Genomic DNA, 23478 nt, shown 5'->3' with positions numbered 1-23478 from the left:
TTGTTTGCTGCTTCAACCTTGTTCCTATGCCAATATTTCTGTGTTAGCCCTGCTGCAGTGCTCCAGCAAGACTCAACACAAACTGGGGGACAACTCTTTGGACTTATCGTAAGAATTTAACAATTTTAGAACATGAGCATCTTTCGTGTCTTTTTCCCACCCCCAAACTTCAGGTCCTCCTGTGACATTAATTGTTTCGGCTCAGCCAACCTATTATGAGGAGATGTTATACAAATTTGGCGTATTTTCTCAAGAATTTACAAGGTTAAGGGGTGATCTGATCAAAGTCTTCAAGATGTGAAAGGAATGATAGAAAACGGTCAACTATTTCCACTGGTTATATATTCCAGAGTTAGGAGACAAAGTCAAAGAATTACGACTATGTTCAGGAGAGATTTTAGGAAGCACTTAAAAACACAAAAGGTTGTAGATGTTCGGAACTCTATTCCATAAACGGCAGTTGAGGCAGGATCAATTGTTAATTTGTCATTTGAGAGAGATGAAGTTTTGTTAGCAAAGCTTTGAAGGGATATGGGCGAAAGGAAGTTATGTACAGTTTGATCACAGGTCAAGCATGTGATTTCAAGGAATGGTTGAATAGCTTTGAAGGGTTCTGGATGTGAGTTTGCTCGCTGAGCTGGAAGGTTAGTTTTCAGACGTTTCGTCACCATTCTCGGTAACATCATCAGTGAGCCTCCGACGAAGCACTGGTGTTATGTCCCGCTTTCTATTTATCTGGTTAGGTTTCCTTGGGTTTCCAAAACTAACCTTCCAGCTCGGCGAGCAAACTCACATCCAGAACCTCAACCTGAGCTACAAATCTTCTCAAAACTCGCTAGCTTTGAAGGGTTACTGCTGTTCCTGTGCTCATTTTCAACTACTCACAGTCTCCATTATCTTCTCTTCTCTCCTGGCTTACTATCATCAATCTCTTTGTCTACTTATCCTCTTTTCTGTCCCTGGCTGAACACCTATCTGCTCACTTTTCTCTTCTCCACCAAGCATTAGTCGTTTAGGGGGATTAGAAAAAAAATCAGGCAATTTAAAATGGGAAATGAGGAAATGGAAGAGGCTTCTTAGCAGAGAATACCAAAAACACAAAATCATAGAAGCCCTGCAGTGTGGAACCAGATCATTCAGCTCAGAGTCCATACTAACTCTTCAAACCATGTCCCACCCACACAAACCACCCCGCCCCAGCCACTGCCGCCACCATTACCCCTGTGATTTGCATTTCCCATGGCTAATCCACGTAACCTACACACCCCTCGACACTGGGCAATCTAGCATGGCTAATCCACCTAAGCTGAACAAAAGAAACCCATATCACCTGGAGGAAGCTACATAGATTTGGGGAGAATATCTACATGGATTTTGCACAGTCACCCAATTGAAGCTGGGTGTCTGGCGCTTTAGGACAGCAGTGCTAACCACTGTGCCACCCAAGCATTTCAAAAATCAAAAGGCAGAAGGGTGGGAGCAATTAGAATAATGGCAATCGTTGGAGGAAAAAGTACTGGAGAAATGACTGAGGGTTAAATGCTGACACGTTCAATGGACTTTAGTGGCCTGCATCTTAGTAGCTTGAGTTGGCAGCAGAGGTACAAAATGCATTCTTGGTACTCTGCAGAATCTAGAGAATTTTGGCACAAGTCCAATGAGATTGGTAACCCACAGCCTTAATACCCCTTTCAAGAATAGGGGGAGACAGAAAATACAGATGTAGCTGAACATCTGTCATGGGAAAATTTAGAAGTAATTGTTAAGGATGCATCTTAATCGCAGGATAATTGGAAATTAGTACATCTGTTTGAGTCACTAGTTTGCAAAAGTTAAATAAAATAAGTTTGGGTGTTCTTTGCATATGTAAGAAGCTGGATATGTAAAGGAGAACTAATACATGTACCATGTTTGAGTTCCCAAATTGCATATATAAAGTGCCATGTAAAAGGTTATGCTATGCAAGATGACAGCTGTGTGAATGTTGGTGAGGTGGTGTTTGCTTCAGCTTTGATGTATTCACGTTGTTCAAGAGTTGGTTAATTGACAGGAAACATTTTGTATAAATAGGCCTAGGTATCATCAATGTATTTTCTTGGCCAGCCAACTATGAGCACTATTGCAATAAGTGCTCGTGTCTGAAGGGTTTCCCACATTATTGACTTAGATAAAGGGACAATACGTGCTGCAGCTAAATTGGAGGATACAAAATGGATAAAAATTTACGTTGTGAGGAAGATACATAATCTGTCATGTGACAAATAGGTTAAGTAAATGTACAGCAATTTGTATAATGAACGATAATGTTGGAAATGTGAGATTATTCACTTTTTTTGGCAGGAAGAATGAAAAACACATGATTTAAAATGGAGAGAATACTGCAGTACAAAATGATCTGGCTCCCCAGATGTGCAGAAGGACAGAAACTTGTGGGGAAAATTGTAGTTTATTATAAAGATTTGTCATAAGGGTATTTGGGAATGCACAATATAGTTGAGCATTGTCAGCTTTATGAAGGGAAATTATGCTTGGTAATTTTATTAAAATTCCTTGTGGTGGGATGGGCAAGGAATGTGCAAACAAAGCAAGAGTCGTGTGAGAAAATGCTAATTTCACGCAGCAAGTTGTTAGGATTTGGAATGTACTGCCTGTAAATATGTTGGAGACAGGTCCAGTTGAGGCATTTGAGATGGCATTGGGTTTTACAGGTTAGTAATGGTGTGCAGGAATACGGGGGAAAAGCAGAAGATAAGCACTAGATTGTACAGTTGCTGTGCGTGATGTGCTGAATGTCTCCCTTGGCCACTAATAATTGAGATTCTGTGGATAACAAGCTAGATAGATAAAGGGGAATCAATGGATGTTGTCTGCTTGGATTTTCGAAAGGTTACCGGTAAAGTTCTCCACATGAGTCTACTTCAACACCACGGGCTCCTTTGGGGATTGACTATTAGCATTGTCAGAAGATTGACGAGTGAATAGGACGTAGAAAAGTACATCACAGGAGACGGTCCTTTGGCCCCCTCCACGCTATTTTAAATTCAAACAAAGTTGCTGAAAAAGCTCAGCAGGTCTGGCAGCATCTGTGAAGGTAAAAAGAGTTAACGTTTCAGGGCTGGTGACCCTTCCTCAACATCTTTGTGTCTATTCCTGATTTAGAGCATCCACAGTTCTTTGGGATTAATTTAAAATAGAAACCCATCGACTTGCATGTGGCCCGTATCCGTGTGTTCCCTTCCTGTTATGTCTGTCTAAACACGTCTGAAATATTGCTGTCGTATCTGCTTCTCCCGTCGCCCCTGGTGGCACGTTGCTCGCATCCACCACCCTTTGTGTTTGTTTTTTAAAAAGTGCTTTAGATTCCCCTGCCTTAAATTTATGCCTTATAGTTGAAATTTATGACTTTTATATTTGATATTTCCACCCTGGGAACAAGACACTGGACTATCCAACCTGTCTGTGCCCCTCCATAATTTTCAAGTCACTTTTCAGTCTCAGATAAACTATTGAAGTCAATCCAGGTTAGCCCATTGTCTGTTTTAGAGCTAATACACTCTCAATATTCTGGACTAACCTCTTGTGCATCCTTTCTGCAGCTTCCACATACTTCCTACAGTGTGGCCCAGAACAGTGCACAAAACTGCAAATGTGGCCAAAATGAAGTTTTATGCACCTCAAAATGACATGTTAACTTTTTACTCCATGCCCTGACTGATGAAGGCAAACATGCCATCTGTTTTCTTTACCACCTTATCCACTTAAGTTGACACTTCCAGGGAGCTATGGACTTGCACCCCTAGATCCTTCTGTACATCAGTGTTCCTGTAAGTCCTGCCATTTATTGTATCAGTTCCTGTTGTACTTGGCCTTCCAAAATACATTGCTCCACACTTGTCTGCGTTAAACTCCATTTGTCATTTCTCTTCCCCAAATTTCTAACTGATCTACATCATGCTGTATCCTTAGTATATGGCAAATTTAGCATTTTTTCTGCAAACTTAGTAATTAGACCAGCTACATTTTCATCCAAATCATTCATATAAGTTACAAACAATAGAAGTACTCGCACTGATCGTTGTGGAACATTATTGGTCACAGACCTCCGAATAGAAAAACATCCCTCCACAGCTGCTCTCTGCTCGTATGACCAAACCAGTTTTGTATCCAGCTCAGCAAGTGACTGTATCTTGAATGGCTTAATCCTCTGCACCAGTCTATCATGAGGGTTCTTGTCAAATGCTTTTGTAAAGGTTCATGTAGATAACATCCACTGGCCAACGCTTATCAATCCAGACCAGTTCTCCCCTGCACGAAACCATCATGACTTTCCCTAATAAGTTCATGCTTTTCCAAAATCGAGTAAATCCTGTCCCAAGAATATTTTCCAATAACAGTCAGTTAGTTTATCTTTACTGTCTCCAGTGACTTGGTAGCTGTCATGTCAGATAACAGATGCACATTAAGCAAGTTTAATTTTGTGACCTGACGAAAGATGAAGCTTCATTGGGTTTTCTAGTCAACTTTTTTTTTCTGCATATAATCAAGCTATTAGAGGTAAGTTGAAGCTGCTATTCTATACGACTTAAAACTTTGTTTTTGTTGCATTTGGATACATCTTGGTTAATCATATTGCTCTGTGAGCATTTAATTTTTACATCTCGATGACATCTTTTGATTGATCTGTTGGTTTATCTCATCCTTCTATTCCTTGCCTTTATACACTTAATAGACCACTGCAACATGCCACAGCTTTTCCTCGTAAGAATTGTGGGAAGCTGAGAGCCACTGTCCATGATGTAGAAAGAGTCACTCTTTACAAGAGTGGAAGAAAAGACAGGAAAATTGTGGGAATGGAAAGTCAAATTGACAGTTCTCAACATGTGGCTTAAATCATGATTCTACTTATCAGTGTAGTCCATGTATTTTCTATTTGGTATTTTCCTTTTTAAAGCCATTTTTTATGTTTGAATTTTAGCATAAATCAATATAATAACTCTAATTGAATCTGAACTTAGATCTGGGCTAATTTTGTTACTTTACTTTGTATACCTCACTGTTGATTCAAATATAACATCTTGGGGTTTTTTTAATAGAATGCCCACAGTGTTGAAACACTGCACCAAACAAATCTGCACCAACCCTCTGAAGAGCATCCCACTGAGACTGATCCCCCTAATCTATCCCTGTTATCCTACGTTTTCCATGAACACTATGGGTAATTTAACATAACCAATCCAGAACTTGGATTTTGGGTACCAGAGTACCAGATGGAAACAGGGAGAATGTGCAAACTGCACACAGTTGCCTGAGGCTGGAATTGAACTTCGGTACCTAACACTGAAGCAGCAGTGCTAACCACTGTGCCACCTAAGGTTGTTTCCAAACCTTTTCTGAAGCTTGTGCTGAAATACTTTGTCATGACAGTATGGTTTCTGCTTTATTGTTGATTCCAACTGTCTTTCATGAATAGTTAAGTTTTCCCTAGAAGCATCAAGGTGCCTTTATTATAGTTTTTTTTGTCAGGTATTTGAAGAGTGGCTGTACTCTGGCTTCGTGATCTGTACCAGGCTCTGATCCTTTGCTCTTAAGTTCAGCCTACAAAAGTTGATGGAAATGTCACAGTTTACCTCAGCAACTTACAACTATGTCTGACCTTTTGTTTCAGGTGTGAGATTGGTTATCACTACTGCCTTCAGTTTTGGAGATTATTTGAGTGGCACAGGCATTATTTTTTTTCTTAGATACAGGATTAAGAATGTTGTAGAATTTGTACAATTTCATAGCTCAAATATTTTGTGTCCGTGCAAGTCCTTTTACTTCTAAATTTCAAAACACAGCAATTTTCATAGTGTAGCTGTGCCATATTAATGCATTTATTTCGATAGAGATCTAAATCTACAAATTTACATCAATGTTGACAAGAATACTGAAGCAATTCCATTCCCAGGGATCCATTCCAAACTCTTGAACTCTTTGGCAGCAAATGAATGAATGTATAAATTGCCTTTGGACGTTGCTTCTTTTGAATTTGAGTTTGTGAAAGTTCAGATCAGATCAGTTGATCAATTTTCTTGTGCATCGAAGAAAAATTGAATATCAGCTCTTAGTTTGACAACTTTTGTTAAGGTTCTTGAGAGATGGATGTTGCTTTGAAGCTTTGTTATTCATTAGCTACATCCTTATCTCAGCCCAACGTGAACGATAGGTGTCTGCCTTATATTGCTGACTGTGCTTCCTGTATCGTGATTTATTTTTGGTTATTCAAGAGATAAACAAATGCTGCTTATCTTTTGACCAGCAGTTTGGAATTGAAACCATATTGTGCTTTGACTTAATTCATGTTTATAAATGACAGCTGCCAAGATTTCAAGTTGAAGATGTTTTATAAATGTAATATTTGTTCTTTTTTGGGAATTGAGACGTGGATTACTGTACCTGAGTAGATAAAATAAATAGAACAAGTGGTGTGTAGCAAGCAGCAAAGGGTTAATTTCACAAATTGTAAGATCTGTTATTTTCATAGTTTGTATATTTGTCTCTTTATCCATGCTTCATATTCATAAGTTGTTATCAGATGAATATTTGAAACACCGGAAGATGTAGGGCTCTGGGGAGAGCCCAGAGCAACAGCATTAGCTGTGGATTGTTACAGAAATAGTTTTTGATGAGAGAGCCTACTGTGCTAGAAACTTCAATCAGATTTTATGTGGAGCTTCTATTTTGTGAAACATGCTATTAACATGTCTAAGTGCGGCCTTAATGTTACTTTCTGATCCTGACATAATTTCAATGATAGATTATTAGGCTCCCTGAGTAGACGTGTTGTTCCCTGGTTCAGATCCAACAGATTTGTTCAGAAGACACTTCTTTTTTTTCAAAAGCAGGATATTTTAGGAGTGCACAGTGTATTTCTGAAAAAGGTAAATTCAAAAGAGTGAATGGACAGTGATTGGCATTGTGTTAGATTGGAGCCATTTCTCATCGTGGTGACATCAGTAACCACAAGTGTATATTTTGAAGCTTCTAGTTTCTTTCCTTTGATAAGAGTCCCTAATTTTATGATCATCTGATTTGTGAATGCTCATACTTAGGAACACGACCCCATGTAGGGGTGTAATTTTAAAGATGCAGTGCACAAGTAGCTCCTGTACTTAAGAACAGCTATTTTACATTGAGTTCTGACTTGCACTCAACACATTTGTAATGTGGGGACAGTCTTTATGATGTGCAAAATCTCTGTATTCCCTCACTCAATTTCTTTCTTCATAATTCCAAGCTTGAAAACTTGTCAAACTTCCTTTATTCCCTCTGGAAACTTTGGCAGTGTTCACTAACTGTTGGTTCTTGTCTTTATACTTTTCAGTCGGTCGTCTTTTGAGCCAAAAAGCCCAAGTTTTTAAAGTCTGAATCTCAATAATTGACAAACAACACTCTTGTCTTCAGATGTTGGGCAAGTGAAATAGATATGACTTTGAAGCTGTGTTATTCCACAAACTGGATATTTCAATTGCTCTATTAGTAGTTATTCAGATATTTAAATATAGCAAGATGTACGGTCTCTTGCAAGAGATCACCCCCTATTCCTGACAGGTGGCTTTATGGTTCAGACTTGGGTTTTCTTTCATTTATTCACAGGATGTTTTGCTGCTCTCTGGGCCAGCATTTAATCCTCATCCCTAGTTTCCTTTGAGAAGATGATGGCAACAAACCCCCTCCTTAAACTGCTGCAATCTGTTTGGTTTATTTAGTGCCATAATGCAGTATGGGAGGGAATTTCAAGATTTTGACCCAGAGAGTTCTGAGAAATAGTGAGGTAACATGAACTGTACAATTTAAACACACTTTACTAGATTTGAACCATACAAATGCTCGCTCTGTTACCCTGGTTGCATTTTGCACTACAGTCTTCGTCATAGGTACTGTGTAAAGGTGAAGTCGATGAACTCTGCCTCATTAGAGAGACATGTCTGGTGTGGTTTAACTGGAGGAAGCACATTCTTTAAGTGAAGGGAGAGGTTTGGGAGGAGAGTCCTTTTATGGTAACCAGTGTGAGAATTGAACCCACACTGTTGGCATCACTCTGTATTGTAAATGAACCATCCTGTCAACGCAACTAACTGATCCAGTACCTTAAAATAGATATGCATGTATTGTTTCGCAACAAGTGGTCAACCTTCCTGCCTCTTGTAGTTGATCAAGCTGGTTGGCAAACCACTGAATCACCGTCTTTGTAAGGCAGAATGTTTCATTAATAAGTTTATATTGTCCAATCAATATCGGGTGTATACTACACTTGCCTAATTCTTTGAGCAATGAATTGACATGCCGCCAACCATAATGATAGGCTTAAAGCCCTATGTTTGAGTAATTTAAAAGTCAAGGAATGGGATTTGTGGCACTTAATTTGGGCCTTTCCAAAAGATGCTGATGTGGGGCTCTTGGTGAGTTGGATGAGATTGCCTCCATTACGTACCACTTCATGTCTTAACGTTAATATATAAGTGAAACTTGTTCAAAGTTGCAACCTGGCAGAAGACCATAATGTTGGAACATGCTTGACTGGTTTAGACTATTTTATGATAGTTTTTAAGGCTTCTAGGTAGAAGGTCTAAGACCCAAGTCTGAATTTGTCCTTTTAGTTTATTTCAACACTCATGGGCTTGAAATATTCCTCAGAAGCCTTCCTTAGTGAAAGAAGGAAAAAGGAACAAAAATATAATCTATAGATGCTCCCTCGGTTGAAGAAATCACACAAATTTTGTTTAAGAAAATGACTTTGTCAGTTGAAAATAAAATTTGCATCTGATGAAGGGTTGCTGGACATGAAACGTTAACCCTGATTTCTCTTCACTGATGCTAAGAGACCTGCTGAGCTTTTCCATCAACTTCGGTTGTTGTCTTAAAAATTCACAGCCTGTTACACTCAGACTTGCTCAGTGAGCTCGTGGTGATCCACTCCAACTCTGCTTTCTTGCCACATGTGGCAGAGGATTTGAGAAACCTTTTACAGTGGTTTACTATTTATTCTGAGACAATAATTCTTAGCCCTAGACACTCCAGGAAAAGAAACTGGAAGCATAGTATCTCCAGCCTCTGACCTGCTCTGGTAGCCACTGTTGGTGGTGAGTGGAGTTGAGTTCCTGGTCCACGGTTACTCCTCTTCTCTACCCATCTCCTCTCTCTCTCTCTCTCTCTCTCTCTCTCCCCCCCCCCCCCCCCCTGCCATTGATAGTGGGGGATTCTGTGATGCTAACACAGTTGAATGTCAAGGGATAGGTGTTAGATTCTCATAAATTTGACTGTAGAGTGTCAAGGAGGCCGAGTAAAACTTTAATCAATGGATATTAGGAGGCAAACTCTGCTGGTTAGTCATAACTGGCATAAAGGAAGATAGTTGTGGTTGATGGAAGTCAGTCATCGCAGCTCCAGGACATCTCTGCAGGAGTTCTTCAAGGTAATGTCTGATGCCAAATCATCATCAACTGCTTCATCAATGACCTTCTGTCATCACAAGGTCAGAAGTAAGGACATTTACTGATTACTCAACGTTCACCATTTGCGACTCCTCGTAGTGAAGCTGTCCACGATCAAATGCAATAAGGTGTGGACAGTATCCAAGTTTGGGCTGACAAGTGGCTAGTAACATTTGGGCCACACAAATGCCAGGGACTGACCATGTCCAATAAGAGTCCTTCTAACCACCAACCTCCTTGATGTTGAGTAGCACTGCCATCACTGAGTCCCCACTATCCACATCCTTGGGGTTGCCATTGACCAGACTCAACTGGACTTGCCACATAAACAATCATACAGTCATAGAGTAATACAGCATGGAAACATGCTCTACGGTTCAAACTGGTCATTGCTGACAATAGTGCATACTTGGCTCATTCCAATTACCTGCATTTGGTCCATATCCCTCGTAAACCCTTCTCATCCATGTACTTATCCAAATGTTTTTTAAAATATTGCTACTGTACCTGCCTCAGCCTCTTTGTCTGGCAGCCAGTTCCATATGTACACCGGTCTCTGCATGAAGAAGTTGCCCCTCAGGCCCTTCTTAAATCTTGCCCTTCTGACTTTAAACCTATGCCCTCCAGTTTTCAATTCCATATCCCTGGAAAAAAAGACTATATACATTCATTCAGTGTATGCCTCATGATTTTATACACCTCAAATAAGGTTGCACCTCATTCTCCTACATTCCAAGGAATAAATTCCTATCCTAGCCAATCCCTCCCTGTAACTCCAGCCTACTAGCCCTTGCAAAATCCTTAAATTTTCTGTGCAGACTTTCCAGTTTAACGAGACTTTCTTTGTAACAAGATGATCAAAACTGTACACAGTACTCTGGGTGTGGCCTTGCCAACTACTTGTACAACTGTAATACTGAATGCCTCGACCACTGAGGGCCAGCATGCCAAATGCCACATGCCTCCTTCGCCATCCTGCTGACCTTGATGCTGTGTTCCACGCTATGTACTTACGCTCGTAGGTCCCTCTGTTCCCACAGTACTCCTCAGGGCTTTACCATTTACTGGATAAGGCCTACCTTGGTTTGACTTTGCAAAGTGCACCACCTCACACTTAGCTGCATTGAATTGCATTTGGCAATCCTCAGCTTACATCTTTATCTTATCAAGATCCCTCTTTTTGATAATGTTCGTCGCTATCCACGGTACCTCCTAGTTTTGTCTCAACTGCAAACTTACCAATCATGCCTTGTACATTCGCATCCACGTCATTCATGCAAATAACAAAAGGTCCCAGCAACGACTCCTGTGGCACACCACTAGTCACAGGCCTCCAGTCTGAAAAACAGCCTTCAACCATCGCCCTCTACTTCCGACCATTGAGCCAATTTTAATCCAGTTAGTTAGCACTTCCTGGATCCCATACAACCTAATTTTAATGACTAGCCTGCCTTGTGGAACATTGTCAATACCTAAATTCCATACAGACGTCCGAAACCCAACCTTCACTGACCCTCTTGGTTGCCTCTTTGAAGAAACTCTTGAAGATTTGTCAGACATGACTTTTTATTTGAGCATGTATCTATGAAGATGGATAAGGGAAAGCCAGTGTATGTAGTATACCTGGACTTCCAGAAAGCCTTTGATAAAGTCCCGCATAGGAGATTGGTGAATAAAATTAGCAACAAGGACTCTGGGTTGAGGTACAGCTGACTTCAGTGTGATGAGATAATTGTCCCAATGAAATTCGGCAGATCTGACCGATTCGAATAAACATTTAAATCTGACGGAGAAGAGAAAGTTATGGTGAGTTGTTGCCTTTCAGAGAGCAGGATGGTAGGTACTATGTACCCAAAGACTCCTTGCAACAACTACTCAATTTTCATGTCTAGAAATGTATTCGGTATTGGAATTTTGAGTAAAATTTGCTGATAGCTTAAGACAGGGAGAATTGGCAAGCTGTGAGGATAATACTAATTGATAGGGACAGTACAAAGGCTAAAAGGATCATGAAGATGATTAGCACTTGGAATTCCAATATGGAAAAGTGAGTAGTGATGCTTTTTGACAGAAGATTGCAACTTTGAACATTGAATGACTTCTCCATTTGATTGTTGCCCACATCACCTGGGTGAGATTTGTAGACACAGGCATGCTTAGATATTAGGATGCCCTAGTTTGTATAGATATGTTTTTAAAATATGTGCTTCGTGACTGATTCAGGTTGAGTGCTGCTTAGTTTCTAAGGCACAAACTAATTTTCTCCCTTTTTTCCCCTCAGTGGCTTAATCGTACCCGAGAAGAATGGGAATGTGACTGTACCTGAAGTTGTTTCAAGATCTGGTTATGCTTTACTGCACTTTTTCAGTGATGCTGCCTATAATCTAACTGGATTCAACATAGCATATAGGCAAGTATCAAACAATATGTAAAGCAAAGTAAAGTGTCAAGTAGTTTGAAGGTTCGGTAAATCAGATTTGCTGTGGATTGGTACACTGTATACTGCGAGAATGAATTCTTCCTGCTTACTTTGTTAAACTAATTTTAAGGTACTTCAAAGCGGCCAACATTATCCCAACGTTAACCTAAGTGTCATCTTAACCCCTGCAAGGGTGCTAAGCTCATATTTTGCCGGATGGTATGATGCTCTTTCACTTGTATTCATGTAAAGTTGTATGGTTTTTATTAAGATAAAATATGCTGGCAACATCTAAGTCCCCTGTAGATATAAATTTTCTACAATTTACAGGGTATTACACTATTGAAAGAGTAACACTACAAAAAGTGAAGATGTTAAAATTTTACGTTTATTGTTAAAATATGTATTGTAAGACTCTACTTCAGAACTGGTAAGCCTTGCCCAGTAGTCCTATCCTTCTGGCTTTCTTAAAAAGCCCTGAGTTACCGTTATAATATGGGCAGCAGAGATTTTGATGGCGGAAGATGGAACCCGAACAGGACAAAGCTGCCATAATTTCCTGGAGGTGGGTAAAACAAGAATGAAAGTTGCGCCACTGAGATAAAACATTTGTGACATAGAGTAGCATATCTGTGGGGAATGTTTCGAGCTAGAGTACAGCTGCAAGACTGACCTCTATTCAACATTGTGGAAAATTGCTTGAATGTGTCCATTTCACAGAAAAAACAAGTCCAATTCAATTATGTTAACAATCAACGCTTTACTTTGAATTATTGGTTAGGCCATGGAAAGGCTGTCATCAGTGCTTCACTATCTGGCTGATAATTTGCCCTCGATTCTGCAAGAACTGTACAGCTCCAGATCTCAATTCAGCCACGAATTGAAACAAAAATAAAAGAACTGACTTCTAATGGTGAAGTGTCCTTGCCACCAAGGCAGCATTTGACCAAGTGTGGCATCATGGAGTCTTAACAAAATTGAAGTCGTTGGAGCAAGAAGGAAAGTTCTCCACTGGCTACTGTCATAAATAGCAGAATTAAAATTGATTGTGTTTGTTGGAAGCCAATTATCTTCTCTCCCGAAGTGGAGGAATGAAACTAGAGTTTCTTCCAGTCGTCTTCTAGGTCTGACCATTGCCATCTGCTTCAGTTGATGTGTTATCTTCCATCATAAGGGCAGACCTGGGGATACTTAGTGGTTATTGGGCAGTATTTTGACGATTGTAACTCTTCAGATACTGGAGCAGTTCATACCGCATGCAGCAGGACCTGGTCAAAAGTCAGATTTGTAACAGGCAAGTAACTTCCACACGACATATATACCAGGCAATGACTATTTACAAGAAGGAGAATCTGACGATCTCCCTTTGTCTTTTTCATTGTATTACCACTGCTGAATTCCTCACAATAACATTATTTGTGCACCATTAATGAGGAAATGAATTGGACTAGCCATATCAACACAAATGTTGACAGTAGTGGTGAGTAACTCACCTGACTCTTCAGAAACCTGTCAACCATTTGTACAAGGCGTAAGTCAAGTATGACATGAAATACTGTTTGCATGGATAACGGTAATCTCTAAAACTTTTTAAACTTGGTATTAAATAGGCTAAAGAGACCTTGATCAGCACCTCACCCATTACCTTCAACATTTTCTCACCAGCTGAGCGCAGTATCATGAGTATGCATTGGCTATAAGATGCATTATAGCAACTCACTAAACTGCCTCCTAAAGAGCTTTGTCAGGTCAGTGAAGTGAATGCATGGCTCAAAGACTAGGGTGAAAGAAGTAGGTTCTGGTCTGTGGGACATTGGTATTTGAACTGGGCAAATGTTGGGACAGTCTGCATTTAAACCTTTCTTATCTACTTTTCCTCTAGACTTCATAAGTAACAAAGTAGAGACCTCTTTAAACTATATAGGTGTGGATTCAGGTTTGGGTAGGTGCAGCAAATCAAGAAGTAGAGCCAAGACAATCAAATAGTGGTATGGGAAATAAAGGTTGGAGCAAATCAAGTCAACACTTGACGTTCGTGGGTTAACAAAGAAAAAACTTAAAGGCTGTGTACCAGAATGCATGCAGCATTCATAACAAAGTAAGCTAAGCGACAATGTGCATCAAAGGAAATAACTGTGATCGGATATGGATTTCAGAGAAATGGTTGCATGACGATAGGGGTTGGCCCCTGAATGTTGACGGGTATGTGGCATTGAGAATAATAGAAAGATAGGTAAGGGTTGAGAGGTAGAACTGTTCATCAAGAATGGCATTTGTGCAATATTGGTTTTGGAAATTAGGATCTAGAATCTGTTTTGGAGGAAATAAGGAACAGAGGAAATAGGCCACTAGTGTGGATGATCTCTCCCACCCATGTCTTCACCACCACTACCACCAAGTTGTCATAGTGCAGGCTGAAAGGTGCAAGTGATGTTCGTTCGAGTTTGTGATAAAGGATGACAATAATCATGGGTAATTATAATTTGCATATAAATTGGACGTGAAGGGCTGAAGGGATCATAGAATGATTTTGAGATTCTTACAACAGTGCTTTCTGGAATCAACCGGAGAGCAGATTTTATTAGACTTGGTATTCAGTGGTGTGGCAAGATTAATTAATGACTTCAGTGCTGAGGTATATATGTAGGTTGCAGCGACCACAATACGATTAAATTTTTTTGCCTATTTTGAAATGGAAGAGAGTTGGCCTAAGTCTAGTATTTTAAATGAAAGTTAAAAACAACTGTGTGGGCTAAAAGCTGTTAGCTTCTGTCAGCTGGGGTGCTAGGCTTGGGGACAGATCAGTTTGAAAAGCAGTGGCAGACAATTAAGGGGGCGTATTTCAGAATACTCAGCACAACTGCCTTTTTCAAACATTTCATAGTCGGAATACTTATTGATGGTTGAGAAAAGCTTGAAACTTAAGGAAAAAAACAAACAAAGATGAGTGACAGGCTTAGCATTCTGGAATTGTAAGAAATGACTGGATGACGGGAGTGCAAGTGTAGCAGAATGCTTCTACTTTTTGGCTAAAAAATAAGCAACTGGATTTATTTTTAAAAATAAAGGAACTTATTTGTTCATTGAATTTTATTTGTGACCTATCAATCCACGTGTAATACCGACGTCTGGTTTGTTCAAATTGGAGAAATGAATGTAAATAAATGGGGATAAGTCAACATGTGGTTTGTTCAAAGCTAAATGCATGTTTCTGCAGCTTGATTTATCATATAACAAACCTCATCTTGCTACCTGTCCTCAGTGTAAGTTTCCAAGGGATTATATTTAATTTAGTTTCTATTATTTGTGTTTTCAGGCTTGTATTAAAATTCTGCTGTTTTAAATGATGCAGGATGTCAGCAAAATCTGACAATATTTCAGATGTTACCACAAGTACAATGGACGTTGAATGAGAAGAAGTACACAGAAGGATCATGCTTTGATTCATAATTTTTTATGCAATGCGAAGCCTGCACAGCTGAATTTAGTTCAGTGTTAACTAAAATTGATAATATGTGAACAGTTGAACAGATCTTTGTTTCATTAACTTTAGTTTGCCAATGCAAACTGTATTTCTTGGTCAGATTTGCATTTATACCGCAGATTTCATAATTAGAATGGTGCAGAAAACATCCTGTTGCATTGTTCTGTGTACCTTGCATCTCTGGTCTATGCTGTCTTACGAGTGCCATTACTCCATTGTTCCCAAGACAGTCACATCTTGCATGTTGTAAATTTGGTATGCACATTTGTTCCTGATATTACAGCAAGAGTGTGGTGTTGCCGTAATGTTTTATAACTAGACTAATCCAAAGACCCAGGAAATATTCTGGGACCTGGGTTCGAGTCCTGACATTGAATTCAATAAAAATCTGGAGTTGAGTCTAATGATGACTAAGAGAGGTTGTTGATTTTCAGAAACACTCATTCACTCGTCTTGAAAGGAAGGAAACTGCTACATACTTGGTGATTCCAGACCAACGGCAATGCGCTAGATTCTTCACTGCCCTCTGGATGATTAGAGATGGGCCAGCTTAGCCACATCCACATCCTCCAGTTTTTTTTTAAAATAAAACCTGCGTTAAGTCAGGGAAAATTAGAGAAGCTTGGGTGTTTATGGTTTTTCACTGATTTGAGTCTGACATCAGTGGTAAGCAAGTTATTGGAGAGGATACTGAGGGACAGGATCAACTAACGTTTGGATAGTCAGCATGGATTTGTGTGCAGAAGTCATGTTTGACAAATCCTTGAGTTTTTCAAAGAGGCGACCGTGAGGGTACATGAGGGCAGGGCAGTGGATGTTGTCTGTATGGACTGTAGTGAGGCCTTTCACAAGGTCCTGCACGACAGGCTCATCATGAAGGTTAGCTTGTATGGGATCCAGGGAGAGCTGGCGAATAAGATTTAAAATTGGCTCTTTGATAGGAAGCAGAGGCTGATGGTTGAATGCGGTTCCTCAGACTGTAAACCCGTGACTAGTGGTCTGCCACAGGGTCGGTGCTGGGACCTTTTGTTATTTGCATAAATGATCTGGATGTGAATGTACAAGGCATGATTAGTAAGTGTGTGGATGAGACAAAATTAGGAGGTATTGTTGATAGCCAAGACTGTTATCAAAGATATTAGAGGGATCTGGTTCTGTTCAGGAAATGGGCTGAGAATTACCAAATGCAATTTAATACAAATAAGTGTGAGGTGTTGCACTTGGGGAAGTTAAGCCAAGGTAGGCCTTATATCGTAAATGATAAGGCCCTGAGGAGTGTTGTGGTACGCAGGGACCTAGGAATGGAAGTACATAATTTGTTTAAAAGCAGTGTCACAGGTAGACCGGAGACTGGCCTTGATCGGTTGAGGCATCGAGTATAGAAGTTGTGTTACAGTTGTACAAGTTGTTGGTGAGGTCGCTCTTGGAGTATTGTGTACAGTTTTGGTCACTCTGTTATAGGAAAGACCTAACTAAACTGGAAACTGTGCAAAGATGTATGAGGATGTTGCCAGTACTGGTAGGCCTAAGTTATAGGGAGAGGCTGGCCAGAATGGGACTTTATTCCTTGGAATGTAGGAGAGGGGTGTCTTTACTGAGGCATATAAAATCACGAGGTGAATAGATAGGATGATTGCATACAGCCTTTTTCCCAGGGATGGAGAATTGAAAACAAGAGGGCATAGGTTTAAGGTGAGAAGGGCAAGATTTAAAAAGGACCTGAGGGGCAACTTGTTCTCATAGTGATGCATGTGTGGAATGGGCTGCCAGAGAAAGTGTTTGGGGCAGGTACAATAGAACCATTTAAAAGACATTTGGATGCGAACGTGGATGAAAAGGGCTTAGAGAGATGTGGACCAAAAGTGGGTAATTGGAACTAGCTGAGTGTGCACCATGGTCAGCATTGATAAGTTTGGGTGAAACGGCATGTTTCTGTGACTCTGATTTATAAATCAGAGGGAATTATTTAAAATAGTGTAAAACACAAACATAGTATAGATTATATAATTAAGGTCACGCTGATTCCACTATTAAATTGGATTATGGATATACACTTACTGGTAGCAATTACATTTGTAGCCATGTAATGGAACGTTACATTAAGTATCTAATTTCACACTTCTTGTTGCCACCACCACTGTCCACATGCATTTTGTTCTCTAGTTCTCGGTGTGCTACATGTGCACCACGCTGTATAACATTTTCAAGTTGACCAACCAACAAAACTGAGCAATCTGGAGATGCAGACACTTAATATTATTATAGATTATAAGATGAAGGGTCTAGGGCTGAAACGTCAGCTTTTGTGCTCCTAAGATGCTGCTTGGCCTGCTGTGTTCATCCAGCTTCACACTTTATTATCTTGGATTCTCCAGCATCTGCAGTTCCCATTATCTCTATTATTATAGATTGTAGTTTTTAGAATTGGTTTTATTGGGGACAGTTGATATACTTCCAAATGTTCCTTTGGTATGCGGTAAGTGAAGTGTTGATAATTGCCACTGAAGTCCATTAGTTTTAGTTGTTGGCAATTAATGTGTAACTTACGACTAGCATTTAATGCGTAACTCATTGTGCTGTTTTCATATCACCTGAAGTTAATGGAGCTCTGACCAGTCTACTTTGTAGCTAAAAGATGCAGATTAAGATATTATCATAACACTGAAACACACAAATTAAGCAGAGTGTATTTAAATGCTCAACTTTTTTTGAATACAGTGGCGTTAAGCAAGTGAAGCAGCCAGGATTTGTGCATTCATGTCATTACTGACATTAAACTTTATTTTTGCTGGTGTTGGTTGATGATTTAATGTAGCTTTTTCCTCTTGAATGAGAGTTTGGATTGTTTATTAGTCAGTGGAATAGGCACCATCCTTCAGCTTTGTGTTGGTCAAGGAAAAGTATTCCCAGTCATACAAAGTCCCCTGTGAACTGCACTGAAGTGGACATAGGAACTTAGGAACGGGAATAGACCATTCAGCCACTCAAGCCTGCTTCGTTATTCAATTTGTTATGGTTGATCGAACTTTTCAGTGCCTTTTACTCATCCCATTCCCAAAACCCTATACACTACTGGTAATTCGAAATCTATCAATCTTGACCTTAAAACATGCTCAAATACTCTCTGTGGTAGAGAATTCCAAAGGTTCCCACCCCTCTGCATAAAATGATTTCTCCTAAGTGGCATTCCCCTTATTTTTAAGTTGTGTACTTGGTTCTAGATTCCTAAATCAGGGGATACATCGTACTTGCATCTACCCTGCCTATTGCCTTAAAGTATTTTTTAAGTTTCATAGAGAACAGCACTTGTTCTCTGAACTGGAGAATGCAGGCCCAGTTTGCTCAGTCTGTCTCAGGATATTTCCTGCAATCTTGAGCAAGTCTCACAAATCTTTGTAACCCATGTAAGGCATAATATCTTTCCAGAGGTAATAAGGTCAAAACTATGTGTAGTACTCCAGATATAGCCTAACTACACTTGTACAGTTGAAGCAATACTAAAATTCTCTTGTAATTAAGACCAATATTCCATTAGTTTTCCTTGTAGCCTGCTGCAAGTGCATGTTAACCTTCAGTAATTTATTGACAATCATATCTGGGTCCCTTTGTCCACGTACATTTTCATAATATGGATGCGGGAACTGAACACAACATACCGTACAATGTCATACAATTTAAGAAATACTCTGTTTTTCCTACCAAGTGGAGAATCTCCAAAAATAGAGCATGTATGTAACCATGTAGAAAAAAGGAGCAGGTGTGGGCCATTTTACCCTTTGAACCTGTTCCACCATTCAGGATGATCATGGCTTATCATCCAGCTCTGTACTGTGTTCCTGCTTTCACCCCATGCTCTTGGATCCCTTTGACTTTAAGAACTGTGTCTCCTTCTTTTCTTGACAAGACTTAATGTTCCCTCAACTGTTTTCTGTGGCAGAGAATTCCACAGATTCACTACTGTCTGGGTTTTAAAAAAAAGTTCTGCTCGCCTCAGCCCTAAATGGCTTTTCCTGAATACTTAGACTGTGACCCCTGGTTTGGGACCACCCTTCTTGCATTTACCTTGTGTCCTCGTGTTAGAATTTTATGTTCTGTGAAATCCTCCTTTATTTTTTCTAAATTCCAGTGAAAATAGTCGTAAGTACTCCTGTCGCACTCATTATCCTGCTGAGTCAGGAATCAGTCTCCTAAAACTTTGCACTTGGGTGATATGGTGGCTCAGTGGTTAGCACTGCTGTATCATAGCGCCACGGACTTGTGTTCCAGTTTCCCCCCTCGGGCGGGTGTCTGTGGAATTAGCACATTCTCGGTGTGGCTTTCCTCTGGTGTGTCAGTTTCCTCCCACAATCTCAAGATGTGCAGGCGATGTGGATTGGCGTGTTAAATTACTCATACTGTTCAGTGATGTGGAGCTTAGGTGTGTTAGCCGTTGAAAATGCAGGGTTACAGGGATTGGGTCAGGGACAACAGGTCAGGTGGGTTGCTGTTCAGAGGGTCAGTGTAGACTCAGTGAGTCGAATGGCCTGCTTTCAGTCTATGGATTCATTATGTGGATTCAGTGATACTGAGCATTCCTTCCATAGCCAGAACATCTTTCCTCAAATAAGGAAACCAAAACTGTGCATAGCACTCCAGTTATGGTTTCAGCATAGCTCTGTACAATTGCAACAAGGTATCCTCACTCCTGTACTCATTCTTTTGCTATAAAGGCCATCTTCATTACCAGCTGCAACTGCACTCTTTCTTTAAGCAACAGGTGCACAAGGGCACCCAGGACTTGTTGCACTTCCTCCTTTCCCAGTCTGCCGCCATTCATATAATCCACCTTCCTGTTTTTGCTGCCCAAATTGATAATCTCACATGTATCCACATTATATTTGATCTGTCATACAGTTGCCCACACATTCACCTTGACAAAATCATACTGTAGCATCTCTGCGTCTTCACAGTTTGCTCTCGCAGCCAGCTTTGTGTTGCCTGCAAACTTGAGATATTGTATTCAGTTCAGCCATCTAAACCATGAACGCTTATTCTGAGTAGCTGGGGTGCAAGCATTGATCCCTGTAGTACTGCACCAGCCTCTAGGCAATGCGAAAAGGCTCAATTATTTCTTCTTTGCATCCTGTCTACCAGCCAGTTCTCTTTTCATGTCAGTGCTTTAGTCCCCCTGCCAATCCTAGGTGTTTTAATTTGGGTTAGTCTCTTATGTCGGACCTTGAATGAGCACCTGAAAGTCCTGAGGTTACCAGATTTTGTGGAATCCCCTTATCAATTCCTACTAGTTGAGCTCTGGAAGAATTCCAGTACATTCGCTCTGCAAGATTTCCCTTTTATAAATCCATGCTGACTCGGCACAAACCTTTCACTGTTTTCCTAGTGCTTTGCTATTCACTGTTTTCCTTACTACGAGTGTCAGGGGAGGCAATGGCCTAGTGATATTATTGCAGGATTGTTAATCCAGAGACCTAGCTAATGTTCTGGGGATCTGGGTTCACATTCTCTCTTCTCCACCCACCCACCCCCCCCCCCCAAAAAAAAATAGCAGATGGTGGAATTAAGAATCCAATGATGAACATGAACCCATTGTCAATTGTGGGGAAAAACTCTTTTGGATCACTAATGCCCCTTTCAGGGAAGGAAACTGCCATCCTTACCTGGTCTGGCCTCCATGTGGCTGCAGACCCACAGCAATGTAATTGACTCTGAGCTGCCCTCTGCGTAGTTGGGGGATGGGCAGTAAATGCTGCCTGGCAGAGACACCCACATCCTGTGAATGAATTCTTAAAAAAAAGTTGGATAACTCATATATTACAGCTTGATTTACAGTCCAGTAACTTGGTTGAAAGCCGTTGTGAGGAGATAGTGTATTGTTTTCTTGCTAAATGTGGTGCAGCGTGTTCTCATTTTGGTGAATTGACATTGTGTGCTTTGAGGAGCTGAGTCTAAAAGTTACGCTTAGTTAAAGTTTTTTTGGTTGAAATAATGTAGGAGTGAACAACTTTATTAAATGATTTTTATCTTTATTAGTTAATTGTTCAGTTTTAAAAATGAAGTTTGTTTTTGCTTTTAAACAGTATCAATTCCTGTCCATTTAACTGCTCAGGCCACGGAGAATGCCTGGCAGATACTGACAACAGCACTGTGTACTGTGTGTGCAATGAATACTGGAAAGGAGAAGCTTGTGATGTCCCTTACTGCAAAGACAATTGTGGGTATCCACATCATGGAAAATGTGACCTGAATGATACCAAAGCGTGTATATGCAATGATAGCTGGCAAGGTGAGTCTCTGTATGAATAATTGTACAAGAAAAATAGTTGTGAGATCTATGTTTTCTACTTGCTGCCCTGCCTTGCTTTTCTTCACAGTATGACTGAAGGTGCTGAAGTTTACCATTTAGTTACTGCAACAACTTAGCGCACTCAGTTTAATACAGCTCAGATGGGGGCGATTTGGCCAAAAGAGTGTGTACTTGCTCTTTTCAAGAACATTCTAAATAGTCCAAATCCCTTGTTGCATCACCAGATCACTGTGTGTATCTTCACCATACATACATTGCACCATTCACATTAACTTAGAATAAAACAAGCAAAGGATAACTTGAGAATCCAATTTTGCTCTCCACTGCCGCAGTCCCACTCTGGGCTTTCCAGCCCCCTCCATGTTGCAGCCGTTGTCTGGCTGGCCCATTCTTGATCCACTACCGTTGCTCCAGCCGATGCTCGATCTGTCGTCACTGGAGGACGCAACCCACGCATTCAGGCCTTGTACGTGGTTCCCGATAGCGACCAGGCTCCTTTTATGCATCATGGAATTGCAGGAATTTAGGACTTGGGAGCAGGAATCGGCTGTTTGACACTTCGAGTCTGCTCCACCACTCAATAAGATTATGGCCGACATAGTTGTGATCTCTGCTGAATGTCCTTGGCTGCTTCCTGTAATCCTTGATTCCTTATCTGTCAGAAATCTATTCAAGCCATAAATGAATCCACTGAAAAGATCCCTGACCGTGAGACTGTTTGTTTGTTTTTCCATGAAAAACAAAGTGAGAAGAGAGTTGATCGAGTTATGTAAATTCATGAGGGGGGTCTCAAAAAAGCACACAGCAGCTATCTGCCTAAGGATAGGTCCTGTGCCATTTCTCCGTGTCTCGTGCATCTTTCAGTTTCTCTTGGAAGCCTGTTGTTTTCATTTTCAAGGTGTGTAATGTTTGCCGCAGCCCTTCAGATGAAGTCCTCCCTCCATTTGAGGATAATCTCCATTGTGTTGTGTGGCGTGGTGCAACTGTCTTCAATCTCTTCATCAATGACTTATCTTCCTGAGTGATATGGTTGGTAGCTTGGTATTCGCTGATGACTGCACAGTATTCACTACTGTTCGTGATTCCTTGAAATACTGAAACAGCCAGTGTTCAAATGCAATGAATCTGAATGATATCCAGGCTTGTTCTGACAAGTGGCAAGTAAAATTCGTGTACATGCTAAATGTGATAGATTCTGAATGGATCTAGAAATTCCAGACTAGGCATCCATTAGGTGCTGTGAGCCATCAGCACAATCATACCCCTGCACAATCTGCAACTTGATGATCTGACATATCCTCTATTCCACCATTATCATCAAGCCAGATGAACATCACTGGTTGAGTGGAGAGTGCAGGAGGAAATGCCGGGAGCAGTGACAGACATAGATAAAATTGAGGTTTCCATCTGGTCAAAGTACAAAGACATGGTACGGTGGCTCAATGGTTAGCACTGTTGGCTCTTGGAGCTGGGAACCTAGGTTAGATTCCACCTTTGGCTGACTCTGTGTGGAGTTCGCACATTCTCCCAATGTCTGTGAGGGTTTCCTCCCGTAGCCCAAACAGGCACAGTCTCGGTGGATTGGCCATGGAAAATTGCCCATGGTATCCAGAGATGTGTAGGTTTGGTAGATTAACTTTGGGGTAGGATGAGGGGCGCGCCTGGGTGGAATGGTCTTCAGAAGGCTGGTGGTTTTTTTTGTCTTTATTCATTCATGGGTGAGGGTGTCGCTGGGGAGGCAGCGTTTATTCCCCATCCTTAATTGCCTGCAGGGCAGTTGAAAATCACCTTCATTGCATTG

General features: G+C 40.6%; 1 protein-coding gene across 3 annotated transcripts in view; it reads left to right on the top strand.

The window, feature by feature from the left end:
- atrn (attractin) overlaps nucleotides 1-23478 on the top strand; it is a 361852-nt gene that overhangs the window by 62579 nt on the left and 275795 nt on the right. For all 3 annotated transcript variants that reach the window (XM_059650378.1, XM_059650382.1, XM_059650379.1), the window contains exons 4-5: nucleotides 11755-11883; nucleotides 21451-21656. In XM_059650378.1, coding sequence (XP_059506361.1) covers nucleotides 11755-11883; nucleotides 21451-21656 — 335 coding nt within the window. The remainder of the gene's footprint in view (nucleotides 1-11754; nucleotides 11884-21450; nucleotides 21657-23478) is intronic.

Source organism: Stegostoma tigrinum, chromosome 1, assembly GCF_030684315.1.
Source record: "Stegostoma tigrinum isolate sSteTig4 chromosome 1, sSteTig4.hap1, whole genome shotgun sequence".
Lineage (NCBI taxonomy): Eukaryota > Metazoa > Chordata > Chondrichthyes > Orectolobiformes > Stegostomatidae > Stegostoma > Stegostoma tigrinum.
Note: the sequence above shows the minus strand (reverse complement) of the source record. Positions and strands in the feature narration are given on the sequence as shown.